This window comes from Callionymus lyra, chromosome 12 (genome assembly GCF_982586985.1).
Source record: "Callionymus lyra chromosome 12, fCalLyr1.hap1.1, whole genome shotgun sequence".
Lineage (NCBI taxonomy): Eukaryota > Metazoa > Chordata > Actinopteri > Syngnathiformes > Callionymidae > Callionymus > Callionymus lyra.
Genome location: NC_141829.1, coordinates 26,860,167 through 26,877,862, shown reverse-complemented (window position 1 = coordinate 26,877,862; position 17,696 = coordinate 26,860,167). Strand labels below are relative to the sequence as shown.

Sequence of the window (17,696 nt, the reverse complement as noted above, 5' to 3'; positions counted from 1 at the left end):
TACCATTGACTACATCTCAGTTTCCTGTTCTCTTTGTTTTTTACAGGCTGCTGAGTTGGCAGAGTTTACCGCCAAAATTGCCCTGCTTGAAGAGGCCAAGAGGAAAAAAGAAGAGGACGCAACAGAATGGCAACACAAAGTAACATTTATTTTCTTAATAACAATGACATTAAAATGTATCTATATGTATTCCAAGATGCTTTTTTAATAGTTAATACACACATTAATTAATCAAACACTTCAAAATGTATTTAATTTAAAAAGCCTTGTAGTTAATACTACTAAGCCTAGTTGTAGTACTAACATTGGCCAGTAGATGGCGTTTGAAGAACGTGATAAAGGCGAAATCCAAAGGTAAGTAAGTAATATTTGTAGAGCGCTTTTCCAGACCAGGGTCACAAAGCGCTAAAACAATCAAAACAATTCCCAATAAAAGATATACTGAAAAGGTCAAGATAACACAGAGAACAACACAGGAGTCTCAGAAAATCAGAGAAATGCCTGCATGAATAAAAATGTCTTGAGTAAGCATTTTTAGACTATACTAAAGGGCTGGCAAGTTTCAGCGAATGACAAGAGTGAGATTTGGGAAATTATTAATTATTGGATGATTTAAATATTAATTTCTTTCAAAGTCTATATTGAATTGTTATTAAGCTCTTTGTAATCCTGGTCCACAAAAGGCTCTTTGCAAATAACAATTACTTACTCATTAATAGTCTACCATACAGATATATGGCAGTCATTGATCATAACTTGGGATAATTGTTGATTTGTAGCATCACAAACATGTCATCTTTGACAATGGATGGAAGAGTCACAGCTAAAATATTATGTTTGAATTATCCATTTCTCTTAAATTACATACAATACATTCAAATGTCATTATTTCCAATCCTAAATTTGGCGTTTTAAATTATTTGAAATATAAATTGAGTTACTATTTAAATCTAAATTAGTTTTAAACAATCAATACAAATTGCAAAAATGAATGATCTAATAACTAATAAAAAAGATGATCAAAGAGGATACAGAGGATAGACCCGCCTTATGTTTCTTCTTATTGGTCAAAATTTCGTGGTGGCTTCCATATTTATGTACAACTTTCTGAACAGTTGTTAAGGTTAACAACCGGAACCTATAAAATATGCTCTTTGTCTTTAGCAACTTTAAACCTTGGACACATCAGAAGAAGATTAAGACACTTGTTATTGTTAGTGTGAATGTAAAGTTTGATTATTTCAAGTAATTTGTGCTTTTGATTCTCTCTATATAATTGTTCACATTTGCTTTGCTCCAGGCCATGGCTGCTCAGGAGGACCTGGAGAAGACCAGGGAGGAGCTGAAGATCGCCGTTATGTCTCCACCTGCTCCAGACAACGACGAGGAAGACGAAAGCAATGCTGAGGCCAGTGCGGAGCTGCTGAGCGATGGTGTCACCTGCCTCCGCAGTGAAGAAGAACGGATCACGGAGACGCAGAAGAATGAGCGCGTCAAGAGGCAACTTGAGGTGGGAAGGAGACTCACGTGGGACTGTTAAAACTGTTTTCGGTTTATCATTCATGCCATTTTCTGTTTGCTTTTATTTTTGCCATTTACAGGGTTTCAAATTCTTCATTTAAATTCCAAGTTAAAAAACTTACTGTATACATTTATACTGGATATATTTAAACATTTAAAACATATATCCACAGGTACCATGTTGTAACATGAAATATTTACGCTGACTTTTTTTTATATATATATAAATTAGCGGGTTTGTGACACGGCAGTAAAACTGCTCGATAAAAAGAGTCTAGAGAACAGATGGTTTGCATCACACGATGGTTACCATGGGACTTGGGCAAACAGCTTTAAAGATTCTTAAACATCTTGGTGTGAGACACACAGTAGTGCAGGAGGAGTGAACATATTCAGAAGCGTTTCCCTTTAAACCAGATTAAAAAACAACAAAACCTTCATTGTTAAAAAAAAAACATTTGACAATAAGACACAAGCAATTGTTTTCAAGCACAATTTGAACGTGAGATGAATATTTATTTTGTGTTTCATACATGCTTGTGAAAATGGTTCTACTTGTGCATCATCTGAGACCGTCTCCTTTGTTCACACAGGCACTGAGCTCCGAGCTGGCTGAGGCCAGAGACGACACCAAGAGCACACAAAACGACGTCCTTCACGCCGAGAACGTCCGAGCCGGCAGGGACAAGTACAAGACGCTGCGTCAGATCCGCCAGGGAAACACGAAGCAGAGGATAGACGAGTTTGAGTCCATGTGAGGAGAGTCTTCAGTGAGGGACAGACGGCTCAGTTGCCACGTCTACGACCCTGTAAACTCCCCGGGATGTCCTGCTTTTGGGATCTGAAGAAAGGGATCAAAGGGCACAGGCTTTGAAGCTTCTGCCTCGCCAAACTGTCCGTGCTGTTCAATCGCACTGCTATTTTAGAGCCCCCTGGCCCACCCCAACAAAGCACATGTTTGTTTTTTATCAGAATAGTCATTTCTTAAGGATGAAGCTGAGGTTTGCATTAGTAACTGCAGCATCGAGGAGCCATGAAACCATTGGTTTGTGCTTTAACTTGTTGAAATAAAACAGTTATGCAGCTTGTCCATGTTTTTTATTTTTGCTTGTTGTTTTGATCCCTGCCTTCCCTTGTCAGTCTGGCTCATCTCACCTACAATAGCCACAGAACCAACACCCCAAACCTGTGTTCACAGTTGACCCTGATTGTGCAGATTTTTTCCTGTTAGCCTGAAATTGTTCCTTTTAAATTATTTAACTTTGACACTGTCTTGAGTCAGTGATTAAGTGATTTAAACTTCCCTCTGTTGAAGTGCAATAAGGAACAGTTTGTTTTTCTTGTATGCCATTAGAAATCCAATTGAAATTACATCTACACAAAAGCTTATCCACACATGCTGATGAAAACATGTGATCATACATTCATTAATAATACATTTTAAAAAATTCTATAGGGCTCCGAACATAAAACCATTTATTTAATTAAACATGGAAAATATGTCATCATATAAGTTAACTTTATAATACCAGATGGATTTTAAATGTTGCTTTAGATGACATAGAAAGGCTTTCTTGTGAAATGAAATTGGAAAGTACACAAATATGTTTTATTTATTTTATTTTAGAAAAAAGTCCTTAAACAACATAAACTTTTGTTTTGTTATATTACTCCACAAACACATACGAACAGTTTTTTATTCTTTTCAGATATGCAGCACACAATCACTTCGAATCACACCAACACTGCAAAGGTGAAGTTAAAGTATGTTTTCAAGTCACACTGCTCCTGCAGCAACACTGACAACAACCACATAACCAGGTTATGAAATGCACTCTAACAATATAAAAATAGTTTTTTTTATGCATTATCTCTCAACAGTTAACACAGCTCCGAGGTAAGGTAGTTGTGGTTTGGCCCTTTAAATCATCTCCAGCACATGGTGCTACAGCGCCTTGGTTCTCCAAAACTTCAGCACCTGGACTACAGTTCAGCCCTCAAAATGAAGGCTCTTCAAGTATTTGAAGATTAACACGGAACGAAGTAAAGCCATCTAAAAAAGCCGTAAGAACAATCACATTCTTCTCATTGTGAGTTTTGGTCTGCGTAGGATTTGGGTTTTCAGTTCACTCTTCTACTTAAAAAAAAAACATTCTCTCTCATTAGAGGGGGGCAAACAACCCTCATGGTCCACTCAACAATATTTAAAGTAGGTAAACGTTTACATGTGAAAATATTCTTTTTTTTTTTAAAACCATTCAAGATACAATTTGTATCAACACAGAGAAGTGTCTTCTGTTTGCTTGGAAGGTGCACACAGAACTTTACATCATAAATTAGTCTATAACATTAGTGTGCCTGATAAAGTAAATAAAAGAATACACATAGAAGGACTCCACTGAATATACTGCAATTGCTTTTGAATATCGCTGTTACAGATGTTGTGACTGTGCAGTCAGTCAAGGACATAATCTGATGATTTAATAAGCTGGATAAGAAAAAACATTACTGGACTTATTACTATTTTATTTTTTTGTTATGAAGGTTGTTTAACGTGTTTTGGTCTGAACGAAGGGCCTGACTTTGTAAGGAATCCAACAAATCTAATCTTAGATATTTAACTCATGAGAAATGAACTCCTCTTCTCAACAAACAGAATAAGGGCCAAAAGAAATGTATCTGAATTAACGTCAGTTGAATTGAAATGAGCTTTCCCAAAATAAATCTTTTACTATACTCCACAAAGACTGACTCCGCTGTCTTCATACCCTGATATGATTGCCAAAAAGGTAAAAAGAAAATACAACAAAAAGTGCCAAAACAGAATAATTTACGTAAATAACTTAAAACAAATAAATAATTTAAAACTATGTCATTCATCTCACTCACAGCTTGTTTAATTTACAGTCTTCACATCTCAAACCTGCTTCTTTTCTGGAAGTGCTGATTCCTACAATGTGGCTTTATCTGTCAATATCGATCAAAAATGACAAGCCTCTTAATATCAGGTCATGTAAGCTTCTTGTTATTGTTCAGATCGAGCCTTGTAATGAAGAATGAATTGCTTGACTCAACTCATCACTGAGACAGTCGAGCAGGGAAACCAAGACTGTCGAGACACTCACTCAACAGGGATCTGCTAAATCAAGCAATGCCTTCTCTTGCATCTAACTGACAGTCGTCCAAATCATAAATAAAATGATGGAGTCAGTGATGTGTATACATCACTCAGCTGCTAACCGCTGGATGTGTAGCAAAGTCAATGTTAAGTTTTGAGAACCATCATGTTAATCTTTTGCCAGCTCGTGTGCAGTCCACTCAGCTGCTGAATCCACTGTGCAGCAGCAGTTGAAGGACATCGTATTATCATTATCAAGATTCGAGAACTTATCATTTGGCATGTTCTGATCTTTCACTTAAAATGGCTGCTGCTAGCTCTTGAGCATCCATCATGTGAGGGTACCTGTTCATTACTAGCCTCACGACGTCTGGAGGGAAGATGCCACACAGATTGACAAAGACCCTCTCCCTGAGGTCCTGGTACCTACCCAAAGAGGGGGACTCTTTGTGTCTTGGTGGCATGCACGGGTGGGGGTTGGAGGCTGGAAAGGAGATCTGGTGTGCAGGTGAAGCTGGTGGAAGTCGAGGGGGTGAGTAAGGTTGGGGACACCAAGTGGAGTGCCACGACCGCCCTTCAGGGAAAAGAGCAAACTGTTCGGAGGGAGGTTTAGGGGCCGGCGGATAGTCCCAGAGGTGCTGTGAGTTTTGATACTGGTCTGAGTAGTTCTTTCTTGAGGTCATTGGGGACCTTTCATACATCATGTAGTTTTGTGGCAGACCCTGAAGATCCCTGTGGAAACCCTGGGGGTGACGTTTGGGTGTTTTAGGTGACTGCAGATGAGGAGGTAGGAAGTCTGTAACAGTGCTTATCAGTGGTTGTTGGTGACGTGGTGGGGTAAAGGCAGAGACCGGTTTGAAGGGACTTGGGGGCAAAGAAGAATTAAAAGAAGAGGAGTCTTCCATGCTAAAGCCATGAGGTCTTTGTGAGGGATGTAAATGTGTATATCCCACAGGAGCCCGCTGGCTCAGTCCTGGAGGAACCCGATGTAGAGGTTGATGACTGGAGAACATGTGTGATGAAGCGGGGTGAGTGTGCTGACACCTGTGTCCATCATTTATCGCTAAATCCGGGGAGAAGGATTCTGAGCTTGCGCTCCCATCACTGCTGTAGTCGGATTGCAGAGATCTTGTATGTAGATCCAGTGGAAAGAAGCGCTCAGGACTTGAAGGGACCAGCAGACCAAGCTTGGAGTAAGTCTGCACCATGGAACTGTAGCCCAGGACTGGAGACTCCCCTCTACAGAACAAATCGTCTGGATTCTGAGCGAGAGACCTCACATTTCTTGCATCTCTTGCATTTCGTGAAAACTCTAGCTCCTCTAAGTTTCCCGGTAGCACTGACTGCCTGTATAAGCTTTTGTCCCCGCTGTTGCCTCCTCTACGTTCCATTGATTTGGACTGGTTCAGAGGACGTTCTTCATAGGATATGTGGAGGCTCTGTTGTTTCTTTGGAGTGGAGCACCTGAGCTCGGCATTCAAAACTTGTTGACCTGTATTTTGGCTCTTGTTCATAAAGTTGTGCTCCTGCTCGACTTTGTATACAACAGAGGACATTTTGGCACTGGCACGGAGCTCATCTGCCACAGAGAGCTGTGGTTTACTGCTTCTTTCAGGGTGGTAGAACTTGCACTTGTGGCCATAAGTGCACTTTTTACCTGTGGAAGCAAAGTAAGTAAGTTTTATCTGAATTTGTGTTTCTGAAAAATATGCTTATTAAAGAGTCTCATCTCATTTCTACAATACAAGTTGAAGAATCAAGAGTTATTTTTACCATAAGGGCATGGCTGCTTCCTTCGTTCTGGCATGACCGGCCTCTTTCGTAAGAAGTTCTCCAGACTGGGCCCATGGCGTCCAAGTGGGTCATCAGGGGGCATGAACCTGCAACACAAATATAGATCTCAATGTATGGACTTACATAAACATATATTGCAATGTGTTTTATTTGCAGTCATTTGCTACTCAAGCCGACCTTGATGGACAGAAACATTGGAAAGTTCAATTATGCATTGGGATTGTTGGTACTTAAAGCAGCAATACATAAGATTGAATATGTTTGTTTTCAAGTTGTCTTTTTAGAAATCTGTTTTTTGTTTGTGTTGTGGTTAAGTTGTTTGAAAAAGATGGTCAAACCCTGAAGTGGACATTGATTATTTTAGTAAATTATAGTGCATGTTATTGTATCCATTGATAATTTAGAAAAAATAACACAGCAATATTCAAACCTGCTGGTGGACACCGGCAGGTTAATGAAAATAGGCTTTTTAGAAGCCATTTTAGAAGATCATAATAAATCAATCAAATAATTCCAAATATTAAAATGTAACAATTATTATGTTTCCCTAGAAGAGCATGAGTTTGCATTGACTCAGAACAAAAATCTCAAGATTTCTTACTTGTCATTCACAAAAGAGTACATCAGCAAACGTTCGTCAATAAACTTCTTCCACTCTGGCTTCTCATTGGCCAGATCACGGTAGTTGTCGTTGGAAACAATGATGCCGTCGGACTCATAGGCCAATTTGACGATGAAGCGGTCATCATAACAGACCACGCGACGTCCTTGCACACGACGAGATGGCGTGAAAACTAGGATCTTATCCTTCTCCAGTTGTCGCAGGATCTCCTGGTCTGAGGCAATCATTGAAATAAATCCTCAATCATCAATCTCAGATATACCAGGACTATGTTTCAGTGGTACCTGTAATCAAAGCATCAGGTCGTGACTGTTCCTTTCTCCACGCAGGTACAAATACAGTGATGTCACTGTGACCTCGATCCAGGAACCAATCAACAGCCAGCTGGATGCCTTGACAAGAGAATACTTCCTTGTTTCCATGACTAGAGGAGAAATCGAAAAAGTTTTTTACTGACATGAAGTGTTTCAACATTTGAGCTATTTCCAAATGCCTGAATTAAATCCTCTGAGAATAGCAACAGAATTATTTTTAAAAAAATCAATCACAATATGTTGATCAAATCAATCTAAAACATTACCCAAAAAACCTAAATGTTTCACTATTGCTATGGCCATCTGTTCACTTTACATCGAGATCACAATCCGTCACCAGGGATCATTATATATGATTGAAAACATTCATCCCTAAATGTTTCAGTTTGTCACCATTAAAATCAACAAAAAACTCCTACCTCATGGCTACATTACTGCCATCCACCACCACCGGTCGCAGGTTCCCCTTTTCCTCTGGCAGCTGGGATGGACACATTGATCGACAGAAGTCCAATGAGGAGGTCATTGAGCAGGAGGAGTTCAATGAAGTAGTTGGGGAACAGGAAGATGGAGGGGGGCTTAACTCTGCTTCGCATTTCTGCTGCCTTATTTCCGTCATGGTTCCAAGCTTTACTAGTTCTCCGAGTATGTCATTGATGAGAGAGTCTGGTCCCAGTTTTCTCAAAACCAGAAGCACTAGCTCCTCAGAGTAACCCAGTTTGAGTGCAAACTCCACCTTGCTGCGGCTCTCTAAGTCTGAACATGGCATTGGTAGTTGTGCTTCCAAAGAACTATTGGGGAACTCCAAATCCAGGCCGGCTGACCGGCACATGTTGTGAGGTCGGTCGGCTCTAGAATTCTGTAAACATTCATCTTCACTGTCTGATGCGGTGCTCTCCTCTGAGAAGTTGGAGAAGCTGCTGCTGCTGCTAAAGCCTGATTCTGTGCTCAAACTCACAATGCTGTTGCTGAGAGGTCCCACTTCGCCCTGGCTGGCCCGTCCCCCAGCACCAAGAGACGGGTTTGGACCTGCTGGCCGCACATTACCTTCCAGGTAGTCAAGATCCAGTCCCAAATTGAGGATGTGGCCCGTCCCATCCTCCAGATGGTCCCTCAGGCCCATTAAGTCGTTTCATACATCCAGCTTCACACCCACCAGAGCACCGGATGTCCTGTGATGTCCACAGCCCTGTACAGACCCAATGCAGCAACTGATAGTCTTGGAATGGAAGCTAAAGGAGACATGCACAAATGTTAAGAATCATAAGCATTACATATCAGTACAATATGAATTTCATTTAAATTAATAGTTCAGAAAAGTCCAGCTGTATATGCTAATTATTGCTCAAGGGCATGGTTCAATATCTTCTGGTTCAAAGACTTAAAGACCGCAAAGCATCACTGTGACACAAACAAACCTTCTGTCTTATCTATGTATAAAATATTTATAATATATAAATAATGACGCAGCCTCTGTTGCTAAACAAACTACTAGGACAAACAAAGCATTTAACACCTCAATATTGTCAAAAAAGCAAAAAAAAAGGTAAACATGATCAAATAAACCAGACAGGGAGAGAAGTTCAAATCAGGTGTTAACATGAACACGGACCCTATGGACGATGTTTGTACCACCCCTTTCTTCCCAAAATGAAATTGAATTCCCAACATGCCCTAACTGATCATTTCATTAGATAATATATGTTCTAATGAAGAACTTTCTCTCAGGTCAGTCAGTAATTACAAGAGGAGTGGTGCATGTAAATACAGCTACTAGTACTCCTTTAAGAAACATCCTAAAATGTTTCTTGCGCTTTATAATAATTACTTAGGTACACACTAAGTATAGTATTCTCTCTATTGAGAGGTGCATTTGTGTAATGAATGTGGCATTAGAGTCTTGCTTTAAATATACTTCAATGCAAAGTCCACACTTTCAAGTCAAGATCAAGTCAACCACAGGAATACTATCTCGGTTGTGTTTTTCTGGAGTAGGTGCCTTAAGCCACAAGCAGGTAGCATTTGTAAAAGTGGCGATTCTGCCTTATCCTGAGAATTACCTCTCCAAAGGTCCTTACTGAAAACGTCGAGGACTCGGACATCCAAAGTGTGGTAAGGCTATTGCCTGAACAGTCATAGTATTTGTAGATACAACTCCTGTTATAGCTACTTGAATTTGTGTAACCTTCAGACTCACAAACTTCTTCATAACAGATCAATATTGGTCGAACAGTGTAACGCAACCGTTTAAGTTCTTACAACAGTATAGAAGCTAAGGTTTTCTAGATAAGGGAAAGCTGCGTACCTCCTGACACTGAACACTGCACGCCACTGTTGCACTCTGAATACCTCGAGAGAGCTGGAATAATTAAGTCAACAACAAAAGAGCCACAAATCCAGAGAGGGTGTGTGTATGTGTGTGTGTGTGTAAGAGGCGGGGCTTGAGGGGGAGAAGTGTGTCTGGCTTGCTGTCCTTCAACAATGCAGCTGCCACCCAATCTGTCCTTCTGTATTGGCAGCATTGTTCTCCTGAGCAGGCGGCATGCACAGACGGAGGTGGGGGGCTTTCTGTACACACACACACACACACACACACACACACACACACACACACACACTCACCCTTGGTATAGTCTCGTCCAGACAAAGTCTTTTGAAAAGTAAGCAGAATTAAGAGATTGAAGCAGCAGCCGGTAGAAACACCAGCTGTCTGAACAACTCACATGTGTATAATCTTGTCTCGGACTGTGTGTGTTCATTAGAAAGTAAAAATGTATTTCTTTAATGCAATGTTGGTGTGTCTAGAAGAGGCATCTGTCAATTCACAAATATAGACAGCTAAATATTGGTAATTCAGCACCAGTTATTTTATTAAATATAAAATAAAAGTCATCACAATATCTCTTGAATACCTCACTTTCATGTCGCTAAAGAAACTTCTGAAAGAATAGCTTTCTGGTTATGAAACATATAGTCTTGAATTGTCCAAGAAAAACTGTGAAAGGAAATGTTGAGAAAACCCTACATTTGGATACCATAGTTTGTCAGATAAAATACGTTAAACACACGTAACACAGAATAAATAAATTAAATTAAATTAAATTAAATTAAATAAAGTTCAAAAGATTAGACTATAAAATGTATACTGTCAAATCTGAAAATAAAACAAGTAAGCATTCAAGCTATAAACACCTGTTCATCCACATATTTTTACATTAATTCAAATGTGACATAATGCTGAAGCAAATCGTATCCTAAATAAAGAAAAAATTAATTTATAGAATTATATAATATATATATTTATATAATATATATATACAAGAATAATTATCTGTAGAGTCATAAAAGAGTTGTGCCGCAGGAGTCAGGACTTCATATTAAATGCTGAATCAGGATTATGCAGATGTAATCTGAATGATCTTGGGGATGTTTGGGAGGAGGAGGGGTCCGAGTGCCTGCACAGCCAGCAGATGCCCCAGCATGCACCTCTGTGACCCAGGCTGCCGGCCTGCCCTGCCTCTGGACTGCCTCTTAATGTGACATGATCCAGGGTTACCTCCCCTGGGGCACTGTGGAGGGATGAGCTCCCCTGAGACCAGACCCCAACCCGTCCCATAGGGCTGCTACCATTTGCCGGCTGAGCACTGGTGATCCAGTCTGCCACACCGGTGACCGGCTGGGGAGGTTGACAAAGGTTTGGTGGAAGGCCTGAAATGTGGGGGTAGGGTGGGGTCTGACAGATGCCTTCTAAGGACTTCTCCGATGTAATCTCCAATACTACCCGGGAAATTATTGATTTAGACCCTCAACTCTTTTTTAAACTAAAACACAAACTTTATAGTAAAGAAAAGATATAGTTGTGGAAAATCATTAAAAAAATATTTTCCAGTGGTGGTTCTGTGGTCTAAAATGTTTTGTTGGCTTAAAGTTATATTTTCTTGTGGTATTTTTAAACATTTGAAATCGTTTTAAGATCTTTTGGAGTCAATCATTTCTTGCCTAAAGAAATGATATATGGCTTATTTGTATTTAAACTAACACATTTTAATTTACCAAAAACACACACAAAAACTACAAGTTTTACCTGCCATGTATGTCTTCTGTTGTGGTTGTGTTTAAGAGTGAGATGGTAGTAAACAAGTGTTGATTTTATTGTGAGTATCTGCTGGTTTGCTTTGAAGGCTATAGAATAATAAATAGATGCAGTTTGTGTAGACTGAATGTTAACTTTGACTTACTCAATACGTTTAACAACAGTAGCAGTGCCTCCAAGGAGTATTGTTCAGTCCCTTATAAAAAAAAACCTTGGCTACAAAAATGTTCTCTTTGAAGAAGCATATTCACTGTTTCCTTATTTTTCAGTCATGTGTGATGATGACAATGGTCATCTATTTTATTTACTTTACTCTGTATATTTCGACCAGTTGTTTTGACTGGTGTTTATATTATTATAATCCCTGGTGGTGAACTGAAATTTGACAGTAGAACGTTTAAGTAAGTAAGTAAGTAATGTTTTTTTCTGGAGCGCCAAAGGTCCCAAGCGCTTGAACAATCACAAACAATACAAAGTTTAAAAATATATATATACTTAGCAGTTCTATAGCAAGTCTATACCAAGATTTACATCTGTCTAACATGTAGCTGTAATCTAGCTACTACTTTCAATATTGTTTACTCAGGAAAATGATGAGTTACATGAAATAAGTATTTTTCTCCTCAATCAACTATTACTTAGTCTCATTCCGAGAAACTGACCGATCGTTACCTTGCAATAAACCTTGGAATATTTTTTTTATCAATGGTGAGTCTAACGTTCAGTTTTCCTGGCTTTGGTCTCTAACATGGTTCCACAAACAGTTGAAAATGTTCTCAAAAGACAATTAATGGACAAGCATAGTATACATTCTCCGACCCAAGTCTTGGTAATAGAAGCCTATAACAGGAAACATGTACAACTTAAATTCACATTTATGAAGTAGTTTTGCTCATTATGCTGTTTTAGCTTTAAAGAGAAAAACAAAAGTTCTCACCGTAGAGCTGCAACCGGGACGACTCCTTGAGTAATCTCTTTCTTCTAATCCTACCAAAAGTGTCTCACAATGTCCCGCAACAAAACGTTGTAGAGTAAGCCCAAGTGAGAAACAAATGTCCGTCAAAATCACAAGAAGAAAGTCAAAGCTTTCATCCCATTCCAGGCAGTTTTCTGATATGACAGAAGGGTCCTCTTTGGTGAAGGTGCTGTGTCCTGGAGCTGCAGGTTCATCAGTGAGAGTGACACCAGATGGAGGTTGAGACATGGACCATGGCTTCCTCAGGCTCCACCAATACCCACACAGGAACCAGAGAGCACACTAGAAACTCACCTCTGTCTGCCTACTCAGTAACAAGAGACTCACACACAGCTGATAGAAAGGGACAGGAAGATAAGCTGATTTAACCCCTCCCCTTACACTCCCAAACCCCAAATCTGTCCCCCTCACTCTGTTTAATGCACACATATATACACTGGGAGCAGGACATCCCTGGCTTGAGCCATCAAGGCATGAGTTGACAAAGGGGGGGGATGGGATCCACACAAAAGAGGGGCCTTGGTGGGCAGCTGCACACAGGCCCTGGGCCATTACACAGGCACACACACACAAAGACACACACACGTGTGCACTCAAACACACAGTACAAATAGAGAGAAAAGTGTAAGTGAAAATTAAAGGACCATGAATTAAGATGGTAGAACACCTGGTCCTCCGTCATCTCCAACCCTTTTGTTTTATTCAAACACTCAATGACGTCAAAAGAAATTCCTTCTCTCTAAAACATCAGTCAGCTGTGTGATGTACAGTTAAACAGATTTGGCATGAACGTTTAGAAGGATTTTGAGGCTGTCTAATGACGTTTGAAAAGAGATTAAGAGAGAAATAGTAGAGTAAAGTAAGAGATGAATAGTAAGATAATATAAGATAATAATATTAAAAACAAATAAAGTTGGAATTATGATTGTAATTAATTCATAACAAAAATGATGACAACATTTATTTTAACAACGTGAAATATCAATTACATCATTCATCTGTAGTTCAGTGATTTTATAATTATAAAATAAAATTGGTCTTTCATACATAATGTCGTGTATATATATATATATATATATTTATATACAGTGGGGAGAACATGTATTTGATACACTGCTGATTTTTGAAGTTTTCCCACAAAGCATGTTGAATCCGAATTTGTATCAAAGGTACTCTTCAACTGTGAGGGACAGAATCTAAAACAAAAATGCAGAAAATCAATGTGGATGATTTTTAAATAATTAATTTCCATTTTATTGCAGGACACAAGTATTTGATCACCTATCATCCAGTAAGAATTTAGGCTCCCACAGACCTGTTAGTTCTTCTTCAAGAAGCCCTCCTGTTCTCCACTCATTACCTGTATTAACTGCACCTGTTTTAACCCATTACCTGTATAAAAGACACCTGTCCACAAACTCTCCACAATGGCCTAGACCAGAGCTGTGCAAGGACATCAGGGATCCAATTTTAGACCTGCACGAGGCTGGGATGGGCTACAGGACAATAGACAAGCAGCTTGGTGAGACGGCAACAACTGTTTGTGCAATTATCAGAAAATGGAAGAAGTTCAATAAGAATTTCAATCTCCCTCGGTCTAGAGAGCCATGCAAGATCTCCCCTCGTGGGGCATCAATGATCATGAGGACAGTGAGGGAACAGCCCAGAACTACACGGCAGGACCTGGTCAATGACCTGAGTAGAACTGGGACCACAGTCTCAAAGAAAACCATCAGTAACACACTCTGCCGTTATGGATTAAAATCCTGCAGTGCCCACTGCTCAAGCCAGCGTGTCAAGGCCTGTCTGAAGTTTCCATTTGGATGATCTAGAGGACGAATGGGAAAAGGTCATGTGGTCTGATGAGACAAAAGTGGAGCTTTTTGGTCTTATCTCCACTCGTATGTATCGTGAGATCTTGGCCAACAATCTCCTTCCCTCAGGAAGAGCATTGAAGATGGGTCGTGGGTTAGGTCTTCCAGCATCACAAAGACCCGAAGCACACAGCCAGGGCAACTAAGGAGTTGCTCCATAGGAAGCATCTCAAGGTCCTGGAGGGGCCTAGCCAGTCTCCAGACCTGAATCCAATTGAAAATATTTGGAGAGAGCTGAAAGCCCGTGTTGTCCAGCGACAGCCCCGAAACTGAACGATCTGTATGGAGGAGTGGGCCAAAATGACTGCTGCAGTGTGTGCAAACCTGGTGAACTACAGAAAACGTCTCAAAGGTTTTTACCAAATATAGAGTTCTGTTTGTCTGTATGAAATACTTATGTCCTGTATAAAATGGAAATTAATTATTTAAAATCATCCACTGTGATTTTCAGCATTTTTGTTTTAGATTCTGTCCCTCAAAAAGTGTCTCTTTCTAAGGTGATCCTTTGCTTGACTTGCTATTTTGTCACTTGCTCTAGTTAATGCAATACAAAAATCAAAGCAGCAAATCACAGATAATTGTGGATTCTCGGTCAATGACAGGTCTGATATCATCCTCTCCTTCTGTATCTTCCTCCCCCAGCCTCTTCTGCTGCCCTCCGACTTTAGTGACTCCTTAATTGGAGCTGGACTGACAGAGTTTCCCCTCAGGGAGCAGGATCATTGTGGACCATCTGCTTGTAGTCGTGGGATGAACAGGTGTCCTGCTGTCTGCCTGCAGCTCGGCAGAAAACCCCAATGTGGATATTTGAACATTTAACACAACCATGAAACAATCTTTTAACTCTTAACATGTTGTCTTGTTCACCTGTGCTGTTCAACATTCTCTGCTCCAAGTTTATTTGCCAAAAAATTTCATAAGAAAAATCCCTGTGATAATTGACTAGATCTCTCATGTCTTAGGATGATGAACATTTTAAAAATGATGCTGTTACCAAAAAATGTCCTTAGAGTTGTCCATAGTTAAAAAACACAGAGTAATTTGTTATGATCTACAATTCATCCATGCGATTTTTAAATTTAAAAATAAACAAAACATCAGGTCTATATACAGTGATGTAAGTGAACATCGTTTTCACACCAACAAGACCAACACAAAAAAATGTCTAATTTTACAAAAAGACAACTTGCAAACAAAGACAGTAAAGTTAGATATTAAACATGTAATTGACATGATTGATACAAGCACTAAATAGTACTGTTATGGATGAAAATATTGAATTGCATCATTTGACACCCCTATCTTATCTTGTTTTCTTTATTTTGCCTTTCATGGTGTGATTCTGGTTTTAACAAGCACTGCACATTTGACAGGATCAAGTCCTGTGTGCCTGAAGAAGCTACAAAGACGACACTGGGGGAGCAGAACTGGTACCAAAGATGAGAGACTTTTTAGGATGTTGGACTTTGTTTCTTCAGTGGATGACATTTTTCAAATGTATGGCAGTGGCATGTTTTTGAATAATAAAATTTTTAGTTTAGAAGGAGGATCCGTGGCCTGGGTCAATGCAGCGCTCCCGAACAAGCTCTGGGAGGAGAGGAAGCATCAGCCCAGCTGGTATCATCCACACACTTTACAAACATAATGTTTTACTAACCCCCCGCACATGCTGCTCCTGATGGAGAGGGAGGCCAAACACTGCAGACTAAAGCACATGTGCTGAAGTGTGTGTGGAGGGGCTGGAGGTGGGAAGAGGTCACTGAGGACTTTGATGGAACAATAGCTTAGCCTTAGGCCTACTGCCCTTTGGGTCACACACACACACACGCACGCACCCCCACACACACACATGCACACAACCACACACACACTCACGCACACACACCCACACACGCACTCACACACCACCTGCTGTTCACACAGACTCCTGTTGGCTGTAATGGAGATGGAGTGATCCAGCGGCCACATTGAGACAACAGGAAGGCCAGAGATTTACTACATACCTTGGGATAATCAAATCTCTGGAGCAACCAGAAAATGGCTTTAGGAATTGGCGTTTGCAAAACAATCAATAGTTGATCAAAGAAGAAAAGAAGATCATCTAATATCTCTCACAGTCACCTTGCAGAAAATTTGGGTTGGTTTTAGGGAGTGGACCTCAGTTATAATAATATTACTTTAAAGGGATAATACTTTAAATTTAAGTTTGTTTCTGCTGACCCTGCAATGCCGTAAAAGATGCCCAAATGGCCTGTGTGTAAATTTGTGCCAAAAAACAAGATACAATCTCTTGTCAGTTTTATCTACCTCGTAAGTTGAAAATGTACGTATCAGTACACAGTAAACACTCTCTCTGACTCTCAAAGAAATGTCTGTCAGGGTGTCTGATTCTTACTTCCTTTAGTCATCTAATAATGGAGGTCGCTAAACCTGCCACAGCCCACCTTTACTGGGCACCGATGCTCCGCTGCTCCAGGCGATAACACTGCACATCTTATTGGGCTGCCTCCCATTTGTCTGTCAACACTTGGAGAAGGTGAGTCTCTGACTGAAGCCCACCTTCATCAAGTCCTCGGCTTCAGTCTGCAGCGGCTAGTTTGGCCCGGTCTTCCTCATCCTTGCCTACCTCATCTCCACCCTATTCTACTTTATCCTTGCCTCACCTGTCTGTTTCCTCTTGGCTGTGCATCTCTTCTATCACTATGTGGCGCTACTTAATTAATTGTGTGGGTTTTACCGGAGCCTAGTCTCAACTTCAAGTTTGTACGTAGCCTACTGATTGCTCAGAAAACCAAATTATTATTCCTTCGGCCTCAATTATTTTATTTCATTAGTATTAACAGCCCATCACGAAGTAATGACAGAAAATGATAATAGCGCATTAAAAAATAATACATAAACAATCATTATAATAATACATTACAAAATTCATTAACCCTCTTGTAGGAAAAACAATATAAGTGATGCATAATCACAATAGTGATTTAATAATGATTTATATGGAATTTAATTATGAGGCAACCATATTCATCAAAACGTCTAAAATCATCTGGCTGGCTAGATCAAGCTCCTGGATGTTGAGTTTGGATCTGGACAAATAAATAATGCATGGCTATTGCTTGTGTTAACATAAATTCTTTGTGTGTTACAGGGTTGTGTTAAACCAGGGTTGTAGTCTTTGTTAGAACAAATACACACACTCACAACTTCACCAAGTCACGATAGTTCGTCCCCACTGGTCCTGATCCGGTCCAGACAGATGTGTCCATTTTTTATAAAAGTCCTCATCTGCATATATCCTGGTATACGTGCGACTCTGTGTGTGTGCATATGTTTCGTACGCGCGTGTCTGACTGCACGCAGGTGTGTGTGGTACGAGGGCGA

The 17,696-nt window shown here is 40.0% G+C and overlaps 2 protein-coding genes across 2 annotated transcripts in view; one reads left to right on the top strand and one right to left on the bottom strand.

Annotated features, from left to right (window-relative positions):
- LOC148068825 (radixin) overlaps window positions 1-2,609 on the top strand; it is a 32,512-nt gene extending 29,903 nt beyond the window's left edge. The window contains exons 13-15 of the mRNA XM_087804855.1: window positions 47-139; window positions 1,301-1,510; window positions 2,115-2,609. Of these exons, the coding sequence (XP_087660981.1) occupies window positions 47-139; window positions 1,301-1,510; window positions 2,115-2,279 (468 nt within the window). The 3' untranslated portion in view covers window positions 2,280-2,609. The remainder of the gene's footprint in view (window positions 1-46; window positions 140-1,300; window positions 1,511-2,114) is intronic.
- Window positions 2,610-4,868: 2,259 nt separating this feature from the next.
- LOC148068824 (putative ribonuclease ZC3H12C) lies at window positions 4,869-8,492 on the bottom strand. The gene is made up of 5 exons (XM_087804851.1): window positions 7,789-8,492; window positions 7,340-7,479; window positions 7,035-7,269; window positions 6,413-6,519; window positions 4,869-6,296 (listed from the first exon to the last, which is right to left on the bottom strand). The coding sequence occupies exons 1-5, from the start codon at window positions 8,490-8,492 to the stop codon at window positions 4,912-4,914; spliced, it is 2,571 nt and encodes an 856-aa protein (XP_087660977.1). The 3' UTR covers window positions 4,869-4,911.
- Between the last annotated feature and the right edge of the window lie 9,204 nt (window positions 8,493-17,696).